Source organism: Emydura macquarii, unplaced genomic scaffold (genome assembly GCF_026122565.2).
Source record: "Emydura macquarii macquarii isolate MOO-44397 ecotype Brisbane River unplaced genomic scaffold, CSIRO-AGI_Emac_v2 contig_3345, whole genome shotgun sequence".
NCBI classification, from domain to species: domain Eukaryota; kingdom Metazoa; phylum Chordata; order Testudines; family Chelidae; genus Emydura; species Emydura macquarii.
The window spans coordinates 1,427,355-1,454,326 of record NW_027133482.1 but is presented as its reverse complement, the minus strand read 5'-3'; the positions used below and the strand labels follow the sequence as shown (position 1 = coordinate 1,454,326).

General features: G+C 45.9%; 1 protein-coding gene across 1 annotated transcript in view; it reads right to left on the bottom strand.

Annotated features, from left to right (window-relative positions):
* PTPRA (protein tyrosine phosphatase receptor type A) overlaps nt 1-26,972 on the bottom strand; it is a 252,557-nt gene that overhangs the window by 66,923 nt on the left and 158,662 nt on the right. The window contains exon 3 of the mRNA XM_067533619.1: nt 2,383-2,461. Within this exon, the coding sequence (XP_067389720.1) occupies nt 2,383-2,461 (79 nt within the window). The remainder of the gene's footprint in view (nt 1-2,382; nt 2,462-26,972) is intronic.

Below are 26,972 nucleotides of genomic sequence, written 5' to 3'. Positions count from 1 at the left end.
AAGGAGGGGACTTGCGGCGGGGTTTCACGGCGGCGGCGGGAGAGATTTCCGGCGCGGCTTCCCGGCGGCAGGGAGAGACGGGCGGTGGGGTTTCGCGGCGGAAACAATACCCGCCACCGAAACCCTTCCGCCCGTTCCCCTTCTTCACCGGCAAAGCTTCGCAGGGGTGGGAGGGAGGGCCCAGTCGGCGGCGGTGGCACGCGTACCACCCGGCCCTGGGGTAAGTACCACTGTATAAGACGCACCCAGTTTTTAGACCCCAAATTTTTCGAAAAAAGGTGCGTCTTATACATGGGGAAATACGGTACACAGTAGAGGCCATCTTCTTCAACCAGTAATAGTATGAGCAGCAGAATCTTCAAAAGACATTAAAAAGCCATAAATGTAATGTCTTTGTTATACTCTTTTTTCGGCAAGAGTCCAAAAGGACTGAACATCTTGGAAAAAACAGAAGATACACTGGACTGAAGTTCAAATTAATCTAACCTTGGAAAACCCACTGGCTTTCTCATGAGTGATTCTTGGCTGTTGTCTTAAAATTACTGCAACTGTTATTACTGACTTTGGAAAGTATATACCAAGATGGGATAGATTTAAGTAGTGCAGCTGGTGGACTACTTTTGCTACTAAGTTCAGAGAAAATTATCGCCATTCTCTCTCTTATAAATCTACTGTTGAAACCACTTAGGTCATTAAACAATGCCATCCAGGCATCTGCTACAACAGTAGTAGATCTCTGTCCAGCAATAGCGCTACACTTGGATCAATCAGAGAGATATCCATTGAAAATGTACTGGAAGAAGCAGACTTCAGTCCAGAAGTTGACTAATGAAGGCACTTATACTGAATCCTTAAGTGACGAGGACAAGAAGTGTTTGTTAAGCCAGCTGAAAAAGTACACAGACTTCATTCTTACAAATCTATAACAGCAACTTCTGGATTCTACTCAACCTCTATGTAGCTTTTACAGATGCCCGTCTTATAAACACTGACAGTTGAGTAAAGTGAGGCACTACCAGCAATGCTATGTGATCAGGACAGAACAGAGAATTTGAACACAGAATGGAATGTTATACGATGAATGAATAAAGATCTGACTTCAACTTCTTCTTTATCATCACTAGTGGTTCGACCCAATCTTTGTGGTATGTTTCCTGGGATGAAAGTAGTAGGAATTCATCTCTTGCTAATCGCAGTAACAACCGCTACAGCTGAGCGTTCTTTTTCCTCATTGAATAGAATTTTGTGTTCTGAAAGAAGTCACCATCTGCCTGATCATGAGCATACTATGAAGGACTGGAAGCACTGGACACATGAGAAACCACCAAAGATGAATGAACTGCATTTAAGAAGTTAATTAACAGTTGTGCATAGTTACAAGAAGAAATCAAGAAGGATGTAGTGCTTCATAGTAGCCTTGAGTAATCAACTTTAATTTGTGTGATGATTTTAAAACATGAGTTAAACTTAATAAAACGACTGTGAAACATTTTTCAATTTTTACTATGGTGCAATACAGCCCACCTTCATTCTCACGGTCTCACCCTTTGTCAGCCCTCACCCCCACCCCCAATTTCAATTCCTGGGGAAAACAATGGGAGACGGGTCTGGTTGTAGGCAACCATGGTTATGTGACCATCTCAATCCTTCCTATTCACTCTCAGCCACAGATTATTTATGGCAGGTTTTCAGTTTAAATGCAGCTGACCTCAGCTTTCATCTAACATAGGCAAATGTTTGCACTGAGTTTGACAAAGTCCACATCCAGTTTCACTTGGCACTGTGGGAAGATTTGAACAGAGGAAAAGAGATGACCTCCCACATTATACCCTATTGTGGCAGTAAATCCAGCGGGGGGGATGTTGCCAACAGTAAGGCATAAAGGCCACCAATGCCCATCATCCACAATTCCAGGATATTGGTCATGTGGCATGTGCCCACTAAAAAATGCTTCAGGGAAAGGCAAAGAATCCTCAGGATCTCAGCCAGCACACTGTGGGGTCAAACTTCCCTCTGTCCCCATCAGGCAATCAGAATTGTCCATCCGAATGGATTCAGCATGTAGGGCCTAGGGGAATTTGCACCAGTCTAAATTCACTGATATGTTATACAGTATAAATCCCTTATATAAACATATGGTACTGGTGCACAATGGGGCCTACACCGATCTTATCCAAGTAGGTCACTCGTATGTTGCACTAATGCAAACCCCATCTTGCATCACATGTACATTTGAGATTTGCACTAATGTAGTTATATCAGTGCAAAAAAACCAATCCCACAGCCTGGAGGAAATAAGTCACTAAGGATTTGAGGGCCTCCACATTCAATCCCAACCACTGTTTACAGCCAGAAGGACAGGAAGCGATGAACATGTCTCACCTGAAGTAATGTTGCTCGCACCTAGAGATGTCAGGCCACTTCCAAGCAAGAGGACAAAGAACCACGAATCCATGTTGACCTGGGGAAAAAGTGAACATGCTGTATTAGAAATCCTGTGCAAGTTCCCCTAACCAGCTCAATCACGGAGTGCATTACCAACCACTATTCAACTCCACATCCAGAAGGATAAAAGAACGAGATGGAAAAGTCTTACTACTAAGGTCACTTAGTCCATCTCTCTGCCCCATCACATACAGAGGACATGTGTAGGACTGCTCTCTACAGAACAGTCTCCAGGGCTTTGTCCAATCCAGTTTTCAATAACACTTTGACCTTCTATAAAGCTTTTCCCCAGTTTATCTCAGAGTTTGACAAAAGGAAATATCATTACCCCCATTTTACATCTGGGGAAACGGAGGCACAGAGCAATGTGTAAGGTTACTCCGCTGGCTGGTGAAGGAACACAACCCAGGTCGCTTGAACCCCAGTCCAGTGCAGTGTCCTCTAGGTTACACTGCTTCTCACAGAGGGCTCTGAAGTAGACACTAGGAAATTCAGTGATTGCATTTTAATCTGCCTGTGTTTTGCACCTGATGTTTGATGTCAGTACAGATTAATCCAAAACCGCAAGTTGGCTCAAAGAAGTCAGAGATGGAGAGGACCAACTAGATTCCATTTAGTCCATCAGTTTCCATTGCAGGCTGATTCCCTGTAGTTCATGCTTTTGGCATCTGTCCAATGTAATTTTCAAGGTCTCCTGGGACAAAGTTTCCCCTGCTTCTCTTAACAGACAAGACCATTCTACAGATTAAGCCATCACATTGCCAAAGAAGGTTTCACTCTTGATGTTCAGCCCATTTTTCCCCCTTCTCCTATGACATCTGTTCTCATTGTATTTATTTTGATCTGTTTCAATCTGAGCCCATCCCAAACTCTGGGCATCCAGACAACACTGAAGTCATAAACATGCTAGAAACAATGTTCAAAATACGAGATCCTCTCAGCCCACTCAAACTGGGACTCTCACACTATCCAGTACCACCCACTCAGCCCTGTTTCCCACAGAAAACCTTGCAGAAATTAGACTTGCAGGGCGTCCTAAAGGTCAACAAACCCAGGCTCTGCTGGACCAATGGGGGAACTTAGTTCACTGAAGTCACCCTGCTGTCAGCACCTCCTGATTAGTCTATGGATTGGTAGCTTGAGCACATCAAGTGATCTGAAGTACTCTGCAATCACACAGGGAAGAAGGTGCTTCTGAGATCTGGTCTACCCTAATGAAAGCAAATCACTTAGAACACATTGCATTCACACACAAGAATGTTCCGCAAACAGTTTTATAACTAGTTAGAAAAGCCAGCCTTTCAGAAGGTTTAATAACTGGTTAAAGCGTAGCCAGTTCAGTCTGAAACAGTCTAGTGCCAGTGTGAACAAAGGCAAGCTGAAATGATTCAACTGGCAGCCCTGCAACATCTTCCAGAATGAACTGCTTCTAGAAGCCAGACCAGTAATTCTGGGATAGCTGCACAGAAGTCATTACATCTGAAAAAGAGTTTAGGCTAGGATTAGTGTGCATGTATTAAACTGGTTCAGGCCTGGAAAGTGCATATGCACTGAACTTGTGCTGAAATCGCTTCAGCGTAACTGGTTTAATTCTCTATCGTAGACAAGGCCTCAAAAACTCCAAACCTAAACCTTTTAAGGTTACAACCAACCCTTTCACATGTAACTGGATGCATACTGGGCTGCATTAGTAGAAGCCTTGCCAGCAGATCGATGGAAGTGATTATTTCCCTCTATTCGGCATTGGTGAGGCCACATTTGGAGTATTGTGTCCAGTTTTGGGCCCCCCACTACAGAAAGGATGTGGACATTTTGGAGAGAGTCCAGTGGAGGGCAATGAAAATGATGAGGGGGCTAGAGCACATGACTTATTAGGAGAGGCTGAGGGAACTAGGCTTGTTTAGTCTGCAAAAGAGAAGAGTGAGGGGGGATTTGATAGCAGCCTTTAACCACCTGAAGGAGTGGTCCAGGATGGATGGAGCTAAGCTATTCTTAGTGATGGCATATGACAGAACTAGGAGCAATGCTCTCAAGTTGCACTGGGGGAAGTCTAGGTTGGATATTAAAAACTTTTTCACGAGCAGGGTGGTGAAGCACTGGAATGGGTTACCTAGGGAGGTGGTGGAATCTCCACCTTTAGAGGTTTTTAAGGCCCATCTTGACAAAGCCCTGGATGGGATGAGTTAGTTGGGGTTGGTCCTGCTTTGAGCAAGGGGTTGGACTAGATGACTTCCTGAGGTCCCTTTCAACCCTAATATTCTATGATTCTACAATAACTGTAACCATACTAAGCCAACAGGGTCTTAAATCTAGGCTAAATTTTCCAAGAAAATCTAGAGTTAGCAATTACAGTTGCTTCAGGAATCTCACAGTGAAAGAATCTAGCATTTGACATGGAAAGGAAGCACTGGCCATCTCGAACGCAGCGCCTTACTTTTCTCAATATGAATTACTAGTCTGCAAATGAACACCAGTAGTGAAGAGAGCAGAGGGAGCATAGAATCATAGAAACATAGGGCTGGAAGGCACCTCAAGAAGTTGTCTAGTCTAGCTCCCTGTGCTGAGGCCATCCCTGACATCTGTTTGTCCAATCTGTTTTTAAAAAAACACCAATGATAGGGATTCCATAACCTCCCTTGGAAGCCTGTTACAGTGTTTAACTATCCTTATAGTTAGAAAGTTTTTCCTGTTATCTAACCTAAATCTCCCTTGCTGTAGATGAAGCCCATTACTTCTTGTTCTACCTTCAGTGGACATGGACAGCAATTGATCACAGTCTTCTTTAGAACAATCATTAATGTATCTGAAGACTTATCTGGTTCCCCCCTCAGTCTTCTTTTCTCAAGACTGAACAGGCTCAGTTTTTAATCTTTCCTCATTGATCATGTTTTCTAAACCTTTTATCATTCCTGATTGTTCTCCTCTGGACTCTCTCCAATTTGTCCACTTATTTCCTAAAGTGTGGTGTCCAGAACTGGACCGAGTACTCCAAGTAAGGCCTCACCAGTGCTGGTTAGAGTGTGACAATTACCTCCCACTTCTTACACACACTCCTCTAAATATGCTCCAAAATGATATTCACCTTTTTCACAACTGCATCCCATTGTTGACTCATTCAATTTGTGATCCACTAGAACCCCCACCAATCCTTTTAAGCAGTACTCTTGACTAGCCAGTTATTCCCCATTTTGTAGTTGTGCATTTGATTTTTCCTCTTAAGTGAAGTACTTCGTGCTTATCTTTATTGAATTTCATCTTGTTGAATTCAGACCAATTTTCCCATTTGTCAAGGTCATTTTGAATTCTAATCCTGTTCTCCAAAGTGCTTGAAACCCCTTCCTGCTTTGTTTTACCTGTACATTTTATAAGCATAACTTCCACTCCATTACCCAACTTGTTAATGAAAATACTGAATAGTATCAGACCCAGGACTGACCCTTGCGGGACCCTAGTAGACATGTTCTCCTAGTTGTACAGAGAACCACTGATAACTATGCTGAGTATGGTCTTTCAACCAGTTATGCATCCACCTTATATTAACTTCATCTAGACTGCATTTCCATAGTTTGCTTATGAGAATATCACGTGGGACTGTGTCAGACCTTACTAAAATCAAGATACATCATGTCTATTGCTTCCCCCTGATGCAGTAGGCCAGTAATCCTGCCGAAGAAGGAAATTAGGTTGGTTTAGCATGGTTTGTCCTTGACAAATCCATGCTGTGAAATTAAAATCTTAACTTCACACCTCCACCCATGCTCAGGAGATGTGCACTAATGAAGAGCACATCCATGGCTCCTAAATTTCAACAGAAGTTTGGCCACAATGACAGACCCCATATGCCACGATCATTCAGCTGCTGGAAAATTTCAATCCACTTGGTAAGAAGTGCATGATTAAATATCGAGGACAGTCAAAAGGACCCCAGCAGGGCAACGTGAGCTCTGGAGTTTTCACAGATTGCGAAGTATGAGATTCCTGGACAATCTGATGAAGTGCTTACTGCATACAAATAAGATAGGAAGGTCTCTCCCATTTGCCCCGCCTTTTGTTTTTAACACACATTTGAGATTTTCTCAGCTATGTCAACAGTGGGTTTAGAGTAACATTTTGTACAAAAATGAACAGATGAGTCACTGTATCTGGGAGGCTTCCTATTCACACTGAAACTACACTTAGTACTCAGATGGCACTTTTGCTCTTCAAAGCTTCCTATACAACTTGTATCTCACTGATCAATAGAAAATGTGTATATTGCACCGCCATTGCCATTTCTTTTTATCTCAACAGAAAGGTATTTTTGGACTCTTCCCATTTTCCATCAAACTGGATGCCTTCTTGTTGTACACCTAAGCATACTGCATGAAGGAACAATGGTATTATTTGCCCAAGGTCCCTCAGTAAATCAGTAGCAGAGCAGAAATAGAACCCAGGGGTCCCAATTCTCAGTTCCTTGCTGCTACCAGCTCAGATATCTGGGTGACTGTATAGAAACGTACATATTTATCTTAAGGTTTTAATAGTCCTGCCCACCACATAGTATCTGAGCAGCCAAGTAAAATCAATAGCAATAGAAAGTTCCTAAGGGACTCCATGGAGTCCCTTAGTTCTTTCACTTTCCTAAAACATCCTCATTTGGAGTTTGAAAGAAGTCTGCAAACTGCAAACAATTACTTCCTCATTCTGACACATCCCCATCTTGACAATAAGTTATCAGATAAAATATTAACTACCATCACTTACATAGGGCTTTTCATCCATGGATCTCAAAGGGCTTTACAAATTACCCCCATTTACAGATGGGGAAACTGAAGTACAGAGAGGTGAAATTACTGGTCCAAAGTCACTGAAAATCAGAAACAGAACCCAGAAGTCCTGACTCCAAACATAATATTCTATCCACTGGGTGATGCTGCTTTCTCCTGTGGTAGGAGGAGGCTCATAAGCCCCTTGCCTTTTTCTTTTTGACTCTCCGCTAACTGAAGAGGGATAAAGTCAGACTGTACAATGACAGCAAAGAGAACGCTCTCTATATACAGCCATTACGACTGTATCGATGATGACTACAGGCACTAATGTCAAAGACATACGAATTCCTGGAATGGCCCTGTGGGCAATTGCTAGAAAGGCCATTAGAAGATGACAAAACGATGTAAATCCCTTCTCGCCTGCACAGTTGAATTGGCTAACACGGCTCTGACATGGTTTAGGATTACATCAGTTGTAATGCAGCTGTCTGCTTTAACAGCCCCCTTGACATATGTTTAAAAAAAAAAGCTCACTGATTCTCAAGCAGATTGCACAGGGAGGGAAGGGTTTGAAAATGGAGAGGGATGCCAAAAATCACCACTCTATCCAACACCCCCCCATTACTACTTTGAAAGCTGCAAGAGACTTTGACAAGTTCTTTATAATTTGTTGTGTCAACTGATTTACTGAAAGGCTGTGAGTGACCGGAGAAAAAGGATATGGGGCAGCCCCAATGGTATCACTGATTGCCAGATCGATAATTGAATAGAAGTCTGGGGAGCTGCTAATGTCACCAGGTATCACTTGCCAAAGATGTTTCATCACCTTAAAAAATGATCCATAGTGCAGAGCAACTGAGAGTGCCCTATGTAGCATGAGACCTTTGCAACTTCAAGTCTTGTCCCTGAGAGAATCTTTCCCACACCGTTATTTACGTAAGTCCTTCTCCCAAATGCAGTATAAATAAATGACAGTGCTGTGCTGAGTTGTTAACATAAAAGGCCTCAAGAGTCCTTCCCCAAAGCCAGAGCAATCTGAGCCTCCCCTCCCCCACTGCTCCTTCCCCTGCTGATTCGGAAACAGAGAGGAAATACTTGTAATGTTATCAACATAAACACAGCTCTTGGCTGGCTGTAACATCCTGTGCGCTTCACAGAAAAAACATCCTGACGTCATGTCTCTGGATCCACCAGAGAAAAAGGACCCGACAGTAAGATGGCTTTTGCCAGACCTCAGCAATGAGTGTTAGCAAGACTGTGCAGGGGCAGGGAATGGGTGGGGGAGATAGGGAAAGAGACAGGGACAATTGCACCAGCTGAAAATAATTTCCAAAAGGTCAATGTTCTTAGCTTTGTAATGAGGCTTTAAAAATGTATTCGGAAAAGTTTTCGTATTTACGCTAGATAACAGCTGTGCACATTTAAAGGGCCAGACCCATGAATGGAAAGTATGCAGGAAATACCACATCCCCTACAGTATTCTAGGGTAAAGCTTACAATATCAGTACTGCAGTTTTAAGCTACAGAATACAGGGAGTGAGGGGGCCAGGAGAGGGGTGGAAGCAGATACTGTAAAGATGACTGACAACCCTCAAAAACGACACTTACTTACCTTGTAATTGTTGTTCTTCAAGATGTGTTGCTCATATCCATTCCATTGTATGTGTGTGCGCACCTCCGTCCACGGTTACCGGAACTTTTTTCCCTGTAGTAGTACCTGTAGGGCCAGCTTTGGCACGCCCTGCGCACATGACGCGGTATATGAAGTGCTGCCGGCCCTACGCCCCCTCAGTTCCTTCTTGCCACCAACTCCAGCAGCAGGGACAGGCGGTGGGTCGTGGAATGGACATGAGCAACACATCTTGAAGAACAACAGTTACAAATTAAGTAACCATCTTTTCTTCTTCAAGTGCTTGCTCATGTCCATTCCATTGTAAGGTGACTCACAAGCAATACTTGGAGGTGGGCCAGATTTACGGATGAGCTGCCTGCAGCACTGCCTTGCCAAAGCCCATGTTGTCCCGTGCCTGCTGGACGATGGAGTAGGGGGACATGAAGGTGTGAACAGATGACCAGGTGGCAGCCTTGCAGATATCTTGCACAGGCACTCTTGCTAGGAAAGCTGTAGCCGAAGCCTGAGCTCTGGTTGAGTGGGCTGTAATTATCCCTGGATAATTAACCTTCGCCTGCTCATATCACCTTCGCCTGCTCATAGCAGAACTTGATGCAGGAAGTTAACCATGATGAGATGCACTGGGCGGAAACAGGTAAGCCTTTCATCCAATCAGCCACCGTGACAAAGAGTTGTGTAGATCTCTGGAATAGGCTCATGCGCTCGATGTAGGATGCTAACGCCCATCTAACATCTAGTGTGTGCCACCTCCTCTGCTCCTCCAAACCATGAGGTTTGGGAAAAACACAGTGAGAAAAATGTCTTGATTATAATGAAATTGGGAAACTACCTTAGGCAGGAAGGCTGGATGCAGCCGCAACTGAACTTTGTCTTTATAGAACACAGTATAAGGAGGCTCCGAGGTCAGCGCTCTAATCTCAGAGACCCTTCTTGCCGAGGTAATGGCCACCAGGAAGGCCACCTTTCATGACAGCAGCAGTAAAGGGCATGTAGCAAAGGGCTCGAAGGGGGGTTCCATGAGCTGCGAGAGGACCAGGATGAGATCCCAGGGAGGCACCGGATCACAGACCTGTGGTAGTGCCTCTCCACCCCTTTCAGGAACCTAATTGTCATAGGGTGGAAGAAAACTGATCTCTCCTCCAAAGGCTGGTGGAATGCCAATATAGCCAGTAGGTGTACCTTCAGGGAGGCCACAGCTAGCCCCTGGAGTTTTAGTTGCAACAAGTACTCCAGGATCGCCTGTATCGGTGACAACCCAGGCGAAATCCCCTGGGACTCTGACCAACAGGTAAATCGCTTCCATATAGCCCGATACATGACCTGAGGGAAGATTTCATGCTACCCAGTAGGATTTTCTGGACTTGCGCCGAACAGGCTCGTTGATGTAATACATGACTGCAGTATTATCTGTCAGTACCTGCACCACCTTGTCCACAATAAAGTGGAGGAACACTCTACATGCTAGTCGAATAGCCCATAACGCTCTCATGTTGATGTGCATATGCCTCTCCTCTCTCGACCAGACCCCTTGTGTGCCAAGGTTGGCACTGATATGGGCCTACACCCTAAATCCGAGGCGTCTGATACCAGGGTGACCGAGGGGACTAGTTCTTCGAACGGCACACCCCTCAATACTGCCCGGGGCTCCGCTACCAGTCTAGTGTGGCCAGGACCTGGGGGGGGAACTGTGACCATCCAGTCCAGGGAATGTCTTCTCGGGGCATAAACCAAGGCCAGCCATGACTGAAGTGGTCTGGGTCTTAGGCGAGCCAGCCTCACCATGTAAGTGTAGGCCACAATGTAGTCTAACAACTGCAGACAGTGCCTGGCTGTTGTTGTCAGGCAGAGGTGCAAATGAGCAATGACAGCAGACATCACCTAAAAGCGTGGCTGGGGTAGGAAAGCTCTGGCTTGGGATGCGTCCAGGACCGCCCCGATGAACTCTATCCGCTGCACTGAGGTTAATGTGGACTTCTGCTCATTAATTAGCAGGCCCAGCCGGCAGCAGATGCCACATGTCAGATCTACACTGCTCTGGAACTGGGCCTTGGAGATGCCCCTGATCAGCCAATCATCCGGGTAGGGTTAAAGTTGGACCTCTTTGGCTCTCAGGTGCACCGCCACCACCTCCATACATTTTTTAAACACCCTCGGGGCTGAGGAAAAGCCAAAGGGCAACCCTGCAAACTGGTAGTGAGAGCCAGCTACCACGAAACGGAGAAAACGCCTGTGGCTGGGGAAGATAGAAATGTGGCAGCAGGCATCCTTTAGGTTGAGGGCAGCATACCAGTCTCCTGGATCCAGGGCGGGGATGATGGAGGCAAGGGAAACCATGCGAAATTTCAGCCTCTTGAGATATTTGTTGAGACAATGCAGGTCTAGTATAGGTCTTAGACCCCCTTTTGCTTTGTGGATGAGGAATTACCTCGAGTAAAACCCCTTTCCCTTCATGTCTGGTGGAACCTCTTCTATGGCCCCTACGCTGAGATGGGTCTCTAGCTCTTGCATGAGGAGCTGCTCGTGAGAGGGTTCCCTGAAGAGGGACGGAGAGGGAGAGTTGTTAGGAGGGACAGAAGCAAACTGGAGGACATAGCCTGCCAAAATTATGCCAAGGAGCCAGCAATCCAAACTAACCTTGGCCCATTTGGACAAGAAGGGAGTTAGGTGGTTCAAGGAGGGCTGGGAGGGATCCAGGGAACAGGCTGGAACGCTGCCCTCGGGCGCACCTTCAAAATGACCTCCTTTGATTTACCGGATCGCCTAGATGACTCTTGCTGGGGGGCTGAGGAGAACCCTGGTGTTGGCCGACATCTCCTAGACCCCCTATTTCTGTCCCTCTGTCTGTAGGGCATGAACTGCTGTGGCTAGTACCTCTGCTGTTGCTGGCCACGAGGACAGAACTGGAGTCTAGAGGTCTGGGGTCAAGGTATAAAAACCCAAGGAACAGAGCGTAGCCATTGAGTCTTTCAGACCATGCAACTTCACATCCATCTGGTCCAAAAACAAGGCCGACCTGTCGAAGGGGAGGTCCTGGATGGACTATTGGACCTCCTGGGGCAGCCCCGAGGATTGCAGCCAAAAGTACCTGTGCATGCAGGTGGCAGAGGCCATGGCTCTGCCCACTGAGTCTGCTGCATCTGAAGACACCTACAGCACTGCTCTGGCCACCATGATACCCTCCTCCAGAATGGTACTAAACTGCAGTGCCTGGTCCTGGGGCAAAGTGTCCACAAAGCACTTTAGCGAGTCCCCGAGATTGAAGCTGTACCTGCCCAAGAGATCCTGGTGATTGGCAACTTGAAACTGTAGGCTTACCATCGAATAAACCTTTTTCCCCGAACAGGTCCAATTTCTTGTTATCTTTGTTTTTTGGTGTGGAACCGGGCTGTCCATGCCTATCCCGCTGGTTAACCACATCTACCACCAAGGTACTGGGAGAGGGGTGGGTGAAAAGGTACTTGAATCCTTTGGTTGGGACATAATATTTTTTCTCAGCCCCCTTAGAGGTTGGGGCTGAAGGGGTCTGATGAAGGGGTCTGCCACAGGGCCTTCACTATCTTCAATACCCCCTCATGCATGGAGAGGGCAACCCGGACTGGGGGGGCAGCTGCCAGGACATTAGAGAGACTGTCTGACACCTCCTTCAGCTCCTCCGCCTCCAATCCCAAGCTGGAAACCACCCTCTTGAGAAGCTCTTGATGTGCCCTGAAATCATCAAGGGGCACCGAGTGTCCCTGGGAGAACGCCTCGTCTGGGGAAGAGGAGGAGAACTGGAGGGGTTCGGTGGGTGGTGGCATCCCTTCCCGCTGCGGAGGGGCCCCAACAGAGGTCCCTTCCTGGGGGTCCAAACTGTTGTTGGGAGCTGAACAATGGCCCTTCTCTGGAGCTCATAGTGCGGACTGCACCCCAGATGACCTGAATGACTGCAGACCTGGCCCGACCGGAAACCCCCAGGGTCCCCAATACGGCCATTGGGGTGGCCACTGCCCTTGAGACCATCCCAGGGCTGCCTGAGCCGAAGGGTGCTCCGGCATCTTTTGCTGGTGGTGACAACTCGCCCAGTGGCTGTACTCGAGAGGAACCGACTCACTGTCAGACGACCATGGTGGCACTGTCTCGGAGGCTCCCGCTGCACGGTGCCGAGTGGTGGGGGAACAATGACCTGATCTGTGGGTGCTCTGGAGAATGGCCTCTCAAGTGTTGTCAATCGTGATGATGAGACCTGGTGCCGCAACTGGTGCCAATGCAGGGAACCATGCTCCGACTGTGAACTGGAGCGCCCGGAATGGCAGGCACCAATGACTTACGGAGCCGCTACCCTCAGTGCTGAGCCAGCCCCTGGTGACCGGGTGAACTCCTCAGTGCCATCTTCCCTCTGGGGAGCAGCCTCCTGCAAGTGAACCGAACAGGCGCCACCTTCTGTAATGAACTTCACCCAGTGCCGGGGATCATGACCAGTGCCGGGAGGGCAATCTTGCTCCGTGCCCCGCCAATGTGGGGTGTTCCAGTGACAGTGACCTAGAGCGACTTCTGGGTGAGTGGTGCCGTGTCGACCCCTCCACCCAGGGTGACCAGGTTGTTGCAGATCTTCCTCCCTGCTCCGGGGATTGCTTGAGCCAATCTGTGGGTCCTAATGTGGGTTTCCCCTGCGACACTGGCCCTGTCTCTCTGGGCGGAGGCTGGGGCGGGGACGGCATGGGCAAGGCCAACAAGGTCTATGCCACCTGAAACACCTCTGGTGTCGAGGGCGCTGGCAGGTGCAGAGATGCACTCCCAGGAGTCACTCTCTGGTTGGAGGCATAGGCTCCACCGGTGGCAAGTGAGTCTCCACTGTCTGGCTTCGGTACGGCCCCATGCTTGACCCCAATTTCTTGGATGGTGCAGGGGAGCAGCTGTGCACTGCTTTCACTGCTTCTTCCTCGATGGAGAGGAAGTCCGGTGCTGAGGCGGGGCCTGTGCTGAAGGCACGCTCTGCACTGATGCCATGCTCGGTACTGAAACAGAACGGGTTGGTTCAGAGGCTGGTCCGAGTGCTGCCTCCATTAGTAAGGCTTTCAAGCAGATCCCTCTGTCTTTTTGGGTCCGAGGTCTGAAAGCCCTACAAATTTTGCATTTGTCCTTATGATAAGCTTCCCCCAGACACTTTAGGCAACTATCATGGAGGTTGCTCAGCGGAAAGGCCTTCCCACAGGAGGCACACAGTTTAAAACCTGGTGATCGGGGCATGTCCCGCTCCCAGCAAAGTCCCAGCCGGGACTATCCTAAGTGACTAACTACCACTATTAACAACACTTAAGGTCAAATCTACATAACTAAGACAAACTACAAACGATTAAGGGACAACAAAAGGGACTGAGCACTTGCGATGCAAGCCGAGGCAGTTCCAGCGACCGACCGTCACAGGAGGAACGAAGAAAAGGGGGCATACGGTCAGCAGCGCCTCATATACCACGGCATGTGCACGAGGCTCCAGGGGGCGCTGAAGCCGGCCCTACAGGTACCACTAAAGGAAAAAAGTTCCAGTAACCATGCATGAAGGCGCGCACACACCTACAATGGAATGGACATGAGCAAGCACTCGAAGAGGAAACATCTTTGTAAGGCACCACATGGCTCAGATGAATGATAACAGGATACAGAGCTGCTCAGCCATAGATGAGCAGATGAAATCCAGCCCTGGGACCCTATCACCACACTTCCTAGTATCTCCTATAAGTAACTTCTACTGAGCTCCCTAGCAATTATCCAGAGCCCCTGATAAGTAGCAGTGAACACAGACTGCTAGCATCGGACACTTGTTCATTAGCATGGCACACAGTTATCCATGCCACAAACACCACCGTTACGGGAGCATGGTTTACTGAGTAAGACACTGGCCTGAGCATTAGGATATCTAGGTTCTACTCCCAGCTTTGCCTGGTCCTCCTAACCTACTGTATGACTTAGAGAGAAGTGATTCACCCGTACCCGTTTCCCCTCCCACCCTTTGTCTGCCTTGTCTATTTAGACTGCAAGCTACTTGGGGGCAGGGACTGTGTTGTTCTATTTGCACAGTGCCTAGCAAAATGGGGCCCAGAACTTAGTTGGCTTCCCTAGGTACTACCATAATACAAATAACAATAATATACACTGTTAGCACTCAGTGGAGAGGCTGCAGGAATTAATGCCCACAGAGTCCCAATGCTTCACCACTAAAGCAGAGGATCTGGAGGAGAGGAGAGGTGTGTTGTGGGGAAGCTTGCTCAGACACTACCTCAGATGGGTCTGCCTTGGGGATGGCAGAACTACAGCCTCTTACACCACCAAGTTCACCAGCAATAAACTGGCTGTAGAAAAAAGCCTCTAGATTTTACTCCATGTATATATACAATCAACATTACTAAGGATGTCAAACCTCATCAGTGAGGTGCTGAACCCCTACAACAGGTTGCTATCGTGCCCTTGGCTTCCACTAACAGCAGGAACTCAGGGCAGTTGAATATTTTACAGGAGTTTGTAGGATGGGGCCCTTTATGAGGCAACTTTATTTCTCTCTCTCTTTTTGTCTCCTCATGCCACATAGAAAGCTCCAGAAGCCTTTCCACACTGGATTTCACTATTATTTTTTGTTAGAGAAGGATCTCTCCGGAAAAAAACAAACAAAATAACGAAGTAGCAGCCTCTTCACTATCATAGAAGCAAGGGAATTTTGCAATTTTTCATTTTTATTTTAAACCCTACGGTGCATTTTTTTTTTTTTGGCATACCTATATGGACTGATTCTAACTCCCAGTGGGGTCTCTGCAGCTTAAAGTAGGTTTAATCTGTCACCAAACATCATTCCTCCCTCCCCAACCTTCACATTCCACAGTAAATAGACAGGATGAGAAACTGCAGCAATTACCTGCTCTTTCCTAAAGCACACTTCATTTTATTTTTTTCTTTTATAGAAGCAGATCACTTCCATGGGAGTGATCGCAAATACAGCACAGGCTACAGGGAGAGGCAGGATGGAATTGTGGTTGAGGCCCTGGGCAGAAACTCAAGGAGATCTGGGTTCAATTCCTGGTTCTACTACAAATCCCCTGCATGACCTTGGGCAAGTTACAATCTTTCTGTGCTTTTGTCCTCTATCTGTACAACAGGCATAACATTTCCTTTTTCTTCTCCAGTTATATTGTAAGCTTCTTCGGCCCTATCACATACTATGTGTACGTATAACACTTAGTTCAGTGGGGCCCTAATTTTGCCTAGATCTCTAGAAGCTACAGAAATTATTATTTACTTGTATTACAGTAAAGCATAGCAATCCCAATTGGGGTCAATGTCCTATTGTGCTAGGCACTGTACAGACACATACTAAAGTCCACCCCTGACCTGAACAGTTTACAATATAAAGAGGTAAGACAGACAAAAAGCCAGAGGGGAAACAGAGACTTGCCCAAAGTCAGAGCAGTTCAGCAGCAGAGCTGAGTTTAGAACCCAGGTCTCTCAAATCTTAATCCAGTGCCCTAGTCACTGGGTCACACTGCCTCCTAATGACAACACCTCACAATAATGATAAAGCATAAGCATTACACAGTAGAAAACTCCAGCTGCAAAGGGTCATGTCCCAAATGCAGAAAATAATCCATAATGGGCCACAATTAGGCAGGGAACGTTGCCCCATGACTAGACCTGGGAATAAGGATCCCCATGTTCTCTCTCTGGCTCTGCCGTAGGAAGTGACAACAGCCTTTCTCTCAGTTTCCCCAACTATAAATGGGCAGGTAAATATAATTTGTTTATTCCCAAGAGACTGTGCCAGGTTTAATTCATTCATTAATGTTTTTAAGGGTCTTTAAGACCACAACTATAAGGTTCTATTTGTGTAATATATTCTATTCTAGGACTTTCAGGAATATCCTTGCAGAAAAATGCCAGTCTGCAAGCCAGAGAAGGAGAGAATAAGGCCTGGTCTGAGGGATACAGTTAACATCCTTGGTGGAATCACTACACTGCACACTAAGTAGTACTGTAGGAGCCCCATAACAAGCTTTAGGCTCACTGACTCTCCCCGACAACCAGTATCCAATAAATACCAATGCATACTTCAGTTCCACAAGTGGGTGGAATGAGAATGCCCAAGTAATCGTTACAGCAGGGTCACTGGTCACATCAGAGACCTTACTGAGTAGCAGGCAGAATCATCACAACATGGAGATGATGATGGGCAGATATGAAGCTATTCTGCAAAAACAATATTCCTCAAGCCTTCTCCATGAGGAGGATCACAAAAGGCTTAGCATTAATAAATGAACATCAAAGGAGCCTTGGGACTAGGGAAATATTACTAACCATTTAACAGATGCGGGAACTGAGCCTCAGAAGGTCAGGCCATTTAAAAACAAACCAAAACCTTAGGTGCCTAAATCTAGGCAGCCAAATCCATATTTAAACCCATTAAGAGAAGTGGCATTGAGAGTACTCAGGAACTTTGTAGAACCAGGACCTTTAGCTCCCTGCGCTGCCTTGATGTAAGGGCTAGCAATTTAATCCATTTAACATGGCACACATTAAAGGTGTTAAAAGCTAGTTAACCGATATGCCTAAAAATGTAATTGTAAATAGGGAATCATCATTGAACAGGTTTGTTTCTAGTGAGGATCCCGCAGTAATTGGTTCTTGGCCCTCTGCTATTCAACGTTTTTATTAATGATGTGGAAGAAAACAAAACAATCACTGATAAAGTTTGCCAATGACACAGAAATGGGGGGGAGGAGTAAATAATGAAGAGGACAGCTCAGTGCAGCTGATTATGCCCTACAACTCCCAGATATTTTTCAGAGTCACTGCTTCCCAGGATAGAGTCCTTCATTCTGAAAGTATGGCCTTTTGTTCCTAGATGTATACATTTACATTTAGCTGTATTAAAGCCTATATTGTTACTTGCACTCAGCTTACCAAGTGATCCAGATCACTCTGTATCACTGAGCTGTCCTCTTCATTATTTACTCCTCATATTAACCCTTCCAGTATGATGCTATGGCCAAAAGGGTTAATATGATCCTTATATGCACAAAGAGGGGACTTTCAGGCAGGAGCAGAGAAGTTATTTTATCTCTGCATCTGGCACAGATGCAACCTGCTGCTAGAATACTGTGCCCAGTTCTGGTGCCCACAATTCAAAAAAGATGTTGATACACTGGAGAGGGTTCAGAGAAGAGTCACAAGGATGATTAAAGGATTAGAAAACCTGCCTGATAGTGACACACTCACGGAGCTCAATCTAATTAGTTTTCTAAAGAGGAGGTTCAGGGATGACTTGATTACAGTACAGAAGTACCTATATTGGGGAACAAATATTTAATAGGCTCTTCAATCTAGCAGAAAAAGGTGTAACACAATCCAATGGCTGGAAGTTGAAGCTAGACAAATTCAGACTGGAAATAAGGTATACATTTGTAACAGTGAGAGTAATTAACTATTGGAACAACTTACTAAAGGGTGTGGTAGAGTCTCCATCACTGACAATTTTTAAATCAAGATTGGATGTTTTTCTAAAAAACAAACTCTAGGAATTAATTGTGGGGAAGTTCTATGGCCAGGGCTACACAGGAGGTCAGATCAGATTATCACAATGGCCCTTTCTGGCCTTGGAATCCATGAAACAAGCTCTCTATGTCTAAGGACACTGAATTGTTACTATACTGCCTAAGGGCATGCAAAATCACAGGAATGGGGGTCAAGAGATCTAGATTCCTAGCTGACCCATGCACAGCACACTGTGGAATCTAGTATTGGGAGCACAGCACTCTCTCACCTCAACTAACTTAACTTCCCTGAGGTGGGGTTTACCCACCTGTAAAATGCACACCCTGTAATAGTATTTCCCTCACCGGTACTTATAGGATTAATACATCCGTGCTTTGGAAGTGCTTTGAGATCCTCAGATGGAAGGAGTTACAAAAACTCAAAATTATTTATTAGAGGTGCATACAGCACTACCTCAAGTCTACAGAGAGGATTAGCTGTCTACTGTCGCTGCCAGCTAATGGAATTATTCTTTATCTCAAGTGGAAGAGATCTGTGCCTTGCAGCAGAGGATTATGGGTTCAAACATTGTTGATGACCTGTGATCAGGGTCATTATGCCATGCCCTGTCTAAACACAGAAATATCTCATCTGTACATCGAAGCACCTACAAATAAGTGTCATTATTAAAAGGACCCCTTTGTTGTCATATATGATAAAGTAGGACAATAGTATATCTTTAATGTCCATCTGATTTTATTATTAGTAGTAGTTGCAGTGTGATAGCACCTAGAGGCCGTAACCTGGGATGAGGATGCCACCGTGCAAGGTACAGTAAACGCCCACCCACCAAAAGACAGTACCTAACCCAAAACGTTTACAATCTGGCCTACCACCTCTTTTGTAAGGGTTTTTCCTCCCTCAAGTGTTCCTCACATTGTTGTAACACTTGTGTTGTGACAATGCATCAATTAGTGTTTGTAAAGCACTTTGAAGATGAAGGGCAAAATTTTCAAGAGCATAATTACTGTGAGGACTAAATCTCATCTTCAAAGGTGGCTCAGGAGAATTTTCTACTGACTTTGAATGAAATTTAGGGCTAGTCTACACTTAGAATTTAAAGTGGCACAGCTGTGCCAATATAAGAGCACTTGTGTAGCCGCATTGTCAATGGGAAGAGAGCTCTCCCACCAACATAATGAAACCATCTAAACGAGCAGGGGTAACTATGTTGGGGGGAGAGCTTCTCCCTCTGACAAAACATTGTCCACACTTACATTTAGGTCAGTGTAACTTATGTCACTCAGGGGGGTGGGCTTACTCAGTGACATAAGTGGTAGTATAGACACAGCCTGACAATTGGGTTTACAGTGGCAGCATCAGGTCAAATTTTATCCCAAATTTAGGTGAGTTTAAAAAAAAAACCCACTGCTTATAAAACCCATGACCAAAACAAGTACTTCCATGTTTGCAGGTGACATTAAGCTAAGGGGAGTGGTAGATACCCTGGAAGGTAGGGATAGGATACAGAGTGACCTAGATAAATTGGAAGATTGGGCCAAAAGAAATTTGATGAGGTAGAAGAAGGACAAGTGCAGAGTCCTGCACTTAGGACGGAAGAATCCCATGCACAGCTATAGACTGGGGACCAACAGGCTAAGCAGCAGTTCTGCAGAAAAGGACCTGGGGGTTACAGTGGATAAAAAGCTGGATATGAGTCAGCAGTGTGACCTGGTTTCCAAGAAGGCTAACGGCATATTGGGCTGCATTAGTAGGAGCATTGCCAGCAGATCGAGGAAAGTGATTATTCCCCTCTATTCGGCATTGGTGAGGCTGCATTTGGAGTATTGTGTCCAGTTTTGGGCCCCCCCACTACAAAAAGGATGTGGACAAGTTGGAGAGAGTCCAGTGGAGGGTGACAAAAGTGATTAGGGGGCTGAAGCACAAGACTTATGATGGAGCTAGGCTGTTCCCAATGGTGGTAGATGACAGAACAAGGAGCAATGGTCTCAAGTTGCAGTGGTGGAGGTCTAGGTTGGATATTACAGAAAAGGTTTTTCCACTAGGAGGGTGGTGAAGCACTGGAATGGGTTACCTGGGGAGGTGGTGGAATCTCCATCTTATAGGTTTTTAAGCTGCAGTTTGACAAAGCCCTGGCTGGGATGATTTAGCTGAGATTAGTCCTGCTTTGAGCAGAGGGTTGGACTAGATGACCTCCTGAGGTCCCTTCCAACTCTCATCTTCTATGATTCTAAATTCCAGGCAAAATAGTTCGGGGCTTTCTTTAAATATACATTCCCGTGCTGTGTTTGTATTCCAGATATTGCAATATTAGGCTAGCACTGAAAAGTAGAAAGGGAAATCAATTATTCTAATTTCATTATCCATACTGCAAAAGATAAACAGTACCAATAAAGTAAATGAGATTAATGTTTCATCGTTAATAATCTAGAGCATTATCTGTAATACAGGCAAGGAAATTTGGTTGTTAACTCTACTGGCCAAGATTTTCAAAGATGAATAGTCAATTTGGGCATCTTATTGATGTCAATCACTTTTGAAAATCTTGGCGATTATGAAATGTTGCCCATTATTTAACCTGGCAATGCCTTTAGCTAGCTAAGTAATTATATGGCCCCATTTACTATGTTGTAGTACTTGAGATCCTCCCACTAAGAGTACCATATAACTGAGCAGCCAACAAAGTGTAAGCTCAGGATAGCTATCATGCCTCATCTTTAAAATAAAACTGTTAGAGGATACCACACGCATTTGACATCTTTCAAATCCCATTACTGAAGCTAAGCTCCAATTAGAAATCGCTCTCTCATGTAAAAGATGCTTAATTGTGGCTCTTGACTATACTGAAATCCATGCTAAACACTCTCATGGTGACAGAAAGAAGGCGGTTCGCCCTCTAGAGCAGCCGTGTTAAGAAAGAACAGTGCACACAAGGAATAATAATTTACCTGGTACAGTGCAGCAACCACTTGATAATTTCAGCCTTGTTGCCACAGCAACACTTGTGGTATACCAGAAATCACTAATTATGAACCTGGGAAATCCGAGATTGCTAATTAAGATACATTCCAGTTCTCTCAAGGCTCCACATTAACTGCACTACAATTGCAAGCACAAGAAATGGCATGTCAGAAAGCAACATGTTGTGTCTGTCATTGTTGCAGACTAAATTTAGGTCACTCCCAAGGGAAACCCTCTTTTGTGAGGATGCTTTTTCAGTGGCAGTTGAACTGGACCAGAAGCGCTCTCATGCATTTTAATGTCTTTATTTCTTTTCCTATTTAAAAGAAAGTCACCGTTTTTGGAGAAGCATTGTCTTTCTCCTTTAGCAGATTTCCACATAAGCGATAGCTAAGGAGAGCGCAGAAAGGATGGTCTAGTGCAGAGGTCAGCAACCTTTGGGAAGAGGCATGCCAAGTCTTCCCCGTCCCTTTCCCACGTGCCAGTGGCGTGAGGGTGTCAGGTGCCCAGTGCTCACTATCTGTATTTGGGTCCCATCCCTCCCATCGGTGGCAGCGACGGGAGGGATCTGCAGGCCTGTTTCCTGCTCTCCTCCTCCTATCCCTCCCCTGCTGAGGGGGTGGCGGGTGCAGCGGCAGTGGTGTACCAAGGGGGCCATGCCCCCAGGCAGTGGCCTGGGGGGTGGGCACCGGCCAGGCCCTCCTCTGAGGAGCCGCCCCCCACTGACATCTCTGGTGGCCACGCCAACCCAGCCCTTCAGGTGGGGAGAAGGAGTGAGAGGAGCAGATGCTCCCAGGCCGCCCAGTGGCGGGGGGAAGGCTGCCTGGCCCCTGTGTGCCCGGGGTCCCTGCAGCTCCCTCGATGTGCCCAGCGCAGGGGCGGAAGAAGGGCCGGGAGGACGGGAACCTGAGGGGCCGGGTCGGCACAGCCACCGGGGATGTCGGGAGGGGTGGCTCCTCCTCCAAGGACCTGGCCAGTACTCCCCCATAGACTGGCGCCCGGGGGCATGGCTCCCCCTCCCTTAATATGCCCCTGGCCAGGGCCGCTTCTGGCCCCAAACAGCACCGCGCAGCGGCCACTCCTCCCCCCCCCGCCCCCCCCAGATCCACCCCTTTCCACCCTCTGCTTCTCTCCCTGCCCTTGGCATGTGCCCACTCAAAATCATCTTGGATGCCACATTTGGCACATGTGCCAGAGGTTGCCATCCCCTAATCTAGTGGAAGGGCACAGGTCTAGAACTAATCAGATCTGGGTTCAATTCCCAGTTCATTCAAGACTTACTGTATGATCTTGGGCAAGACAATCTACTCCTGCCTCAGTTCCCCAACTGTAAAATAGGATACAACTTTGCCAAGGAGATTGTGAGCATAAAATGCATTAATGATTGTGAGGGCTCATATACTACACATATGAGGGCCATATACCTACCTCGAAAGATATATGTTCAGGTTTGTTACTAAACTATAGTCACTTGCAACTTCCCAGGGACATAACTTAGCTCCAAAACCACAGGCACCTGCCATTTGAGCTAACGAGGTCTGATGGAGGACTGGGCATGAAAGCTTTTCCCTTTCCTAATATTTTCTTCTTTAACTGCAAAGCATTCTGGGCTATAGTTTATATGGAAGATTCCATGCTGAAGGATGTTGGCGGAAGTCAGTGATACAGCCAGGCATGAACATTTTTCGTGCACACTACGAGTTGATTACTGGAATCTGCCCTATATTACCACAATTAACTAATTCACACGGCTGTGGGGCAGGAGTGCTTTTGCTTTACAACATGTATAATGCCTTATTTTTACAAATCTCACTGGGCTGTGAATATGATTAAAGCTGCCTGACATTTCCCCAGGACTGACTGAGTAAGGAGGACACAAATCCCACAAGACACACCTAAAGGTGGGGGGGTAGGGACAGGGCTGGTTGCTGCCGCAAAGGCATTATATAAAATGTAGATAAAAAAGTGCCCCAACCTTAAAATTTTGTTCACAACTAATGAAATTGTTGTTGGGAAATGACAGACCAGGCACCTCCCTGATCCCACTGTCAGCCCTGCTAACACATGACAGCTAAGTTATATTCACTTGGGCCAGATTCTCCACTCACTCCTTATTTACACCGGTGTGAGTGAGTAGACAGACACCCACAGTTTCCACACTAATCTAGAAGCATGGCAATGAAAGTCACACAAGTTTAAAATTTAAAGTGAAAGGCAAACACGTAAAAGAGATGCTTAGAGATCACAGCCAGATCACACAGTGCGCTGTGTGTGTGCATATGCCCACCCACCCAAGTGTTTTTGCAGTATGCATGGATCACATCATCCATACTTGAAATGCAGCTGCCTCTGGAGTGGATATTAGCAACCATTTAATAGTGTACAGCAACATTACCCAATTGCTAGATTGTAGCATTTATACAACTGTCCTATATATGATGGGCAGAGCTGCACCACTCCATGAGAAGTGCTGCCAAAACGGTGCTTTAGGAAAGTACAATCTCTCCCAGGGCTGCTCCATGTGCATGGGATGGGTTGTGTGAGCAATCTATCCCATGCTTTATAATAGAACAGGCTGGTCCTCCCAGTGGGCTGGTTTGGAGGTGGGGGTTGTGCCCCATGTCCCTCCTCCATTTCAGTGAGTTGCTCCACAGGGAGCACAGAAACTAAGCAGTCCCAGCACATCCCAGAGTGCAGGGATCACAACACGGGAAGCCCTCGTAAGAAGTGGAGAAGAGTTCTTGTGTGCCACATCCCTACACCCATGTGTTGGCATGAGGGCCACTCAGACGTTTGCCCCAGTGTTTAGGACAAAAAATGAGGGAGAATACTGTACCCAACTGAAACTAGAGGGGGAGTTTTAGGCAAGTGTAATGTAACTAAATAAACTGGCACGCACAGATTAGCACACAAGAGCAATCTACAGAGATCCCAGAGGAGGAGTCTGACATCCTTGTGCTGATTTTCTTTCACCAACAGACCATTAAATAGGGCATCATTAAGCCTCTCTGTCCTGAAAGCATTGCACCATTTTAGTTTTTACCTGGAAAAGTTGATTTGAAGCTGGCATTATTAAGAAGGGGTAAACTGAGAAGCCAGATTGTGTAACAGCTATGTGACACACTACTTTAAAAAAACAAACAAACAAAAAAACAAAGTGTGACCGTCAGAAGAATTTCTATGACACTGATCTTTGAGTCCTAGCCCCACCTACCTGACATGGCTCAGGGTCACAAAAGGTTAATAATACCTCGTCCCATAACAGGCTCAACAGTCACTGGCTCCAGTGGCTAATGTTAGACTGCATTTCATATCAACTAGTTTTCAGGAAACATCGCCCCAAGGTTGCCCAAATTCTCCCCATCTGACAGGTATGCTGGTAACTTGCCAGAAGCCAAAGAGATGCGGCTAGTTTGCAGAGAAATTAAGCAGATTGTGGGTGCCCTCATCTAGGACATAAAGATGTAGCCCAGCAGAGCCTGCACATATAGTTTGGATCAAACTAGTGCATTGCATGCTGGGATGCAGTTGTCACAGGCAATAAAGGCAAGGGTGATTCCAGGCCACTATTCGCCACCCCTAGCTTCAAAAAAGTCTTAGTCCCTGCCTATTAAATAACAGAATAAAGTAAAATGAGGAAAACTACATGGAGCTGCTGTTGGCTTCATAACTGTGCTCTCACCATCTCAAATAGAGAGGACTTTCCACACGGACCAAATGTTAAAAGACAACCCCTGGCACAGAACAGCCCCCGTGAGAATATCATCAAAAAACTCTGCAATGCAGAACCATCCCATCCACTAGCCCAGCTTGCTGTCAGCAAACAAAATGGGTGTATGCTTGTGTCTTGCTCTCAATATCTAACACCCCATCTCTCTGCCTGGACAGGTGCAGTGGAATCAGCTTTTGCAACATGCATTTGTTTTTCCTCAAAGGATAAAAGAGGGACCCAAACCACCCCACCTTTTCTTTTTTTCATGACTGAACAACTGCTTACAATAGCAGGTTTAACAAAAAACAGGTCTAGACAATGCTTCCCATGTACTGTGAAGGAAAAAACCATCATATGATGACAAAGGGTAAAAATTGCCAGCCTCACTTTAACACAACAGGCATCTTTTAGAGATCTAAAGCCACGGGGAAATCCATTAACCCAACAGTAACTGTTCAATTATCAGTTGACAATCAGTGGTGCTGCTATTGATTACCACTAAGCAATCCGATTAGCACTCAAACAACCACTGATTGTAGTGGCCCATAGGATTAATGAGAATTAGGCTGATTAGTTTGTATTAAAGTAACAGCTCTTTTCTTCACAGCCTAGCTATTTCACATCCACTCTAGTGGGTTTTAGCAGAAAAGGTGCAGTGCTCTCAGTAGAGGAGGGTCACTTATGTGCCATCTTGGGGTGCTCTGGTGAAGGAGCAGCGGAACATCAAAACGTAAACTCTTTGGGACAAGGAATGTGTTTTCCAATGTGTTTGCACAGCACCAAGGCCTGGGATTCTCCAACATTTCCCTAGCGTGGACCATATTTTAACTGAGAGATTGTCATGTGGACAAACTCCTCTCTCATTCATGACTGCATGGATCATCGCCCCTCCCATTCGCAATCACATAACATCCCCGCCATAACAATGTACATAGGAAAGTAGTTAACATATTGTTTTCTGTCTCAGTGTGATTTAGCAGCTGGGAACAAGGCCAAGAGCCAGCATCATGTGATCAGACAGCTCACTGACCACAGTTTAAGAATCAATGGCCCAACAAAATGGAGCTCCAATCCTAAATGAGGCTGCCAAAATACAAACAGTAAGTAAATCGCCCTTAAAACTGTAACTGGGCTTTGGTTGTAACTATAGAAGGAGGCACCAGTTTTAACCTTTTACTAGATTTAGCATGAGGAATTAGTCCTCTTCCATGCATGTGGCTTCGGTGTGATCATATTTGGAGTGTCTGGGCAATTTGTTAATATATGGACAAACTACAGGAAATTTAGTGAAGAGCCACAGAAGTGATTGAAGAGAGGGGACTGAGTTATGAATAAAAACTGAGGGCTTGTCCACATATGGAGTTATTACTGTAAAGCTATTCGTGAATAAATCCATCAGTGGACATACTTATCTGGAATAAGAATGCCCTTTTCTAGTTTATTTTAATTCAAAAATTGGATTATTCCAGAATAAGAGTGTCTACCCAAAGGAGTTATTTAAGAATAGCCATTCCTCTTTAATATGAATACCCTACCATATTCCAGAACACTTTCATGTGTAGACAAGCCCTGAAAGAGTTAATATGTAGTGTTAGGCTAAGAAATTAGTAGCGAGGATATGGGGATATAGTAACAGTCTATGAATATATGAAAGGTATAAACACCCCAGAGGCTGTGGAATTATTTAGGATGGAAAATGGGGCAGTAGTAGTGACAGGATGAGATTAAGAAGAGGAATAGGACAAAGCTTCCTGATAGCCAAAAGTACTAGGCTGTGGAACAGTCTCTCAAGGGATGTGGAGCAAAACCCCTTTCAGCTGGGATGTTCAAGACAAGACACTACAAAACACAAAGTTACTTACCAGTAACTGATGTTCTCTGAGATGTGTTGCTCATGTCCATTCCACTATAGGTGAGTGCACACCTCCATGCACGGCTACCGGAACTTTTTTCCCCCTCA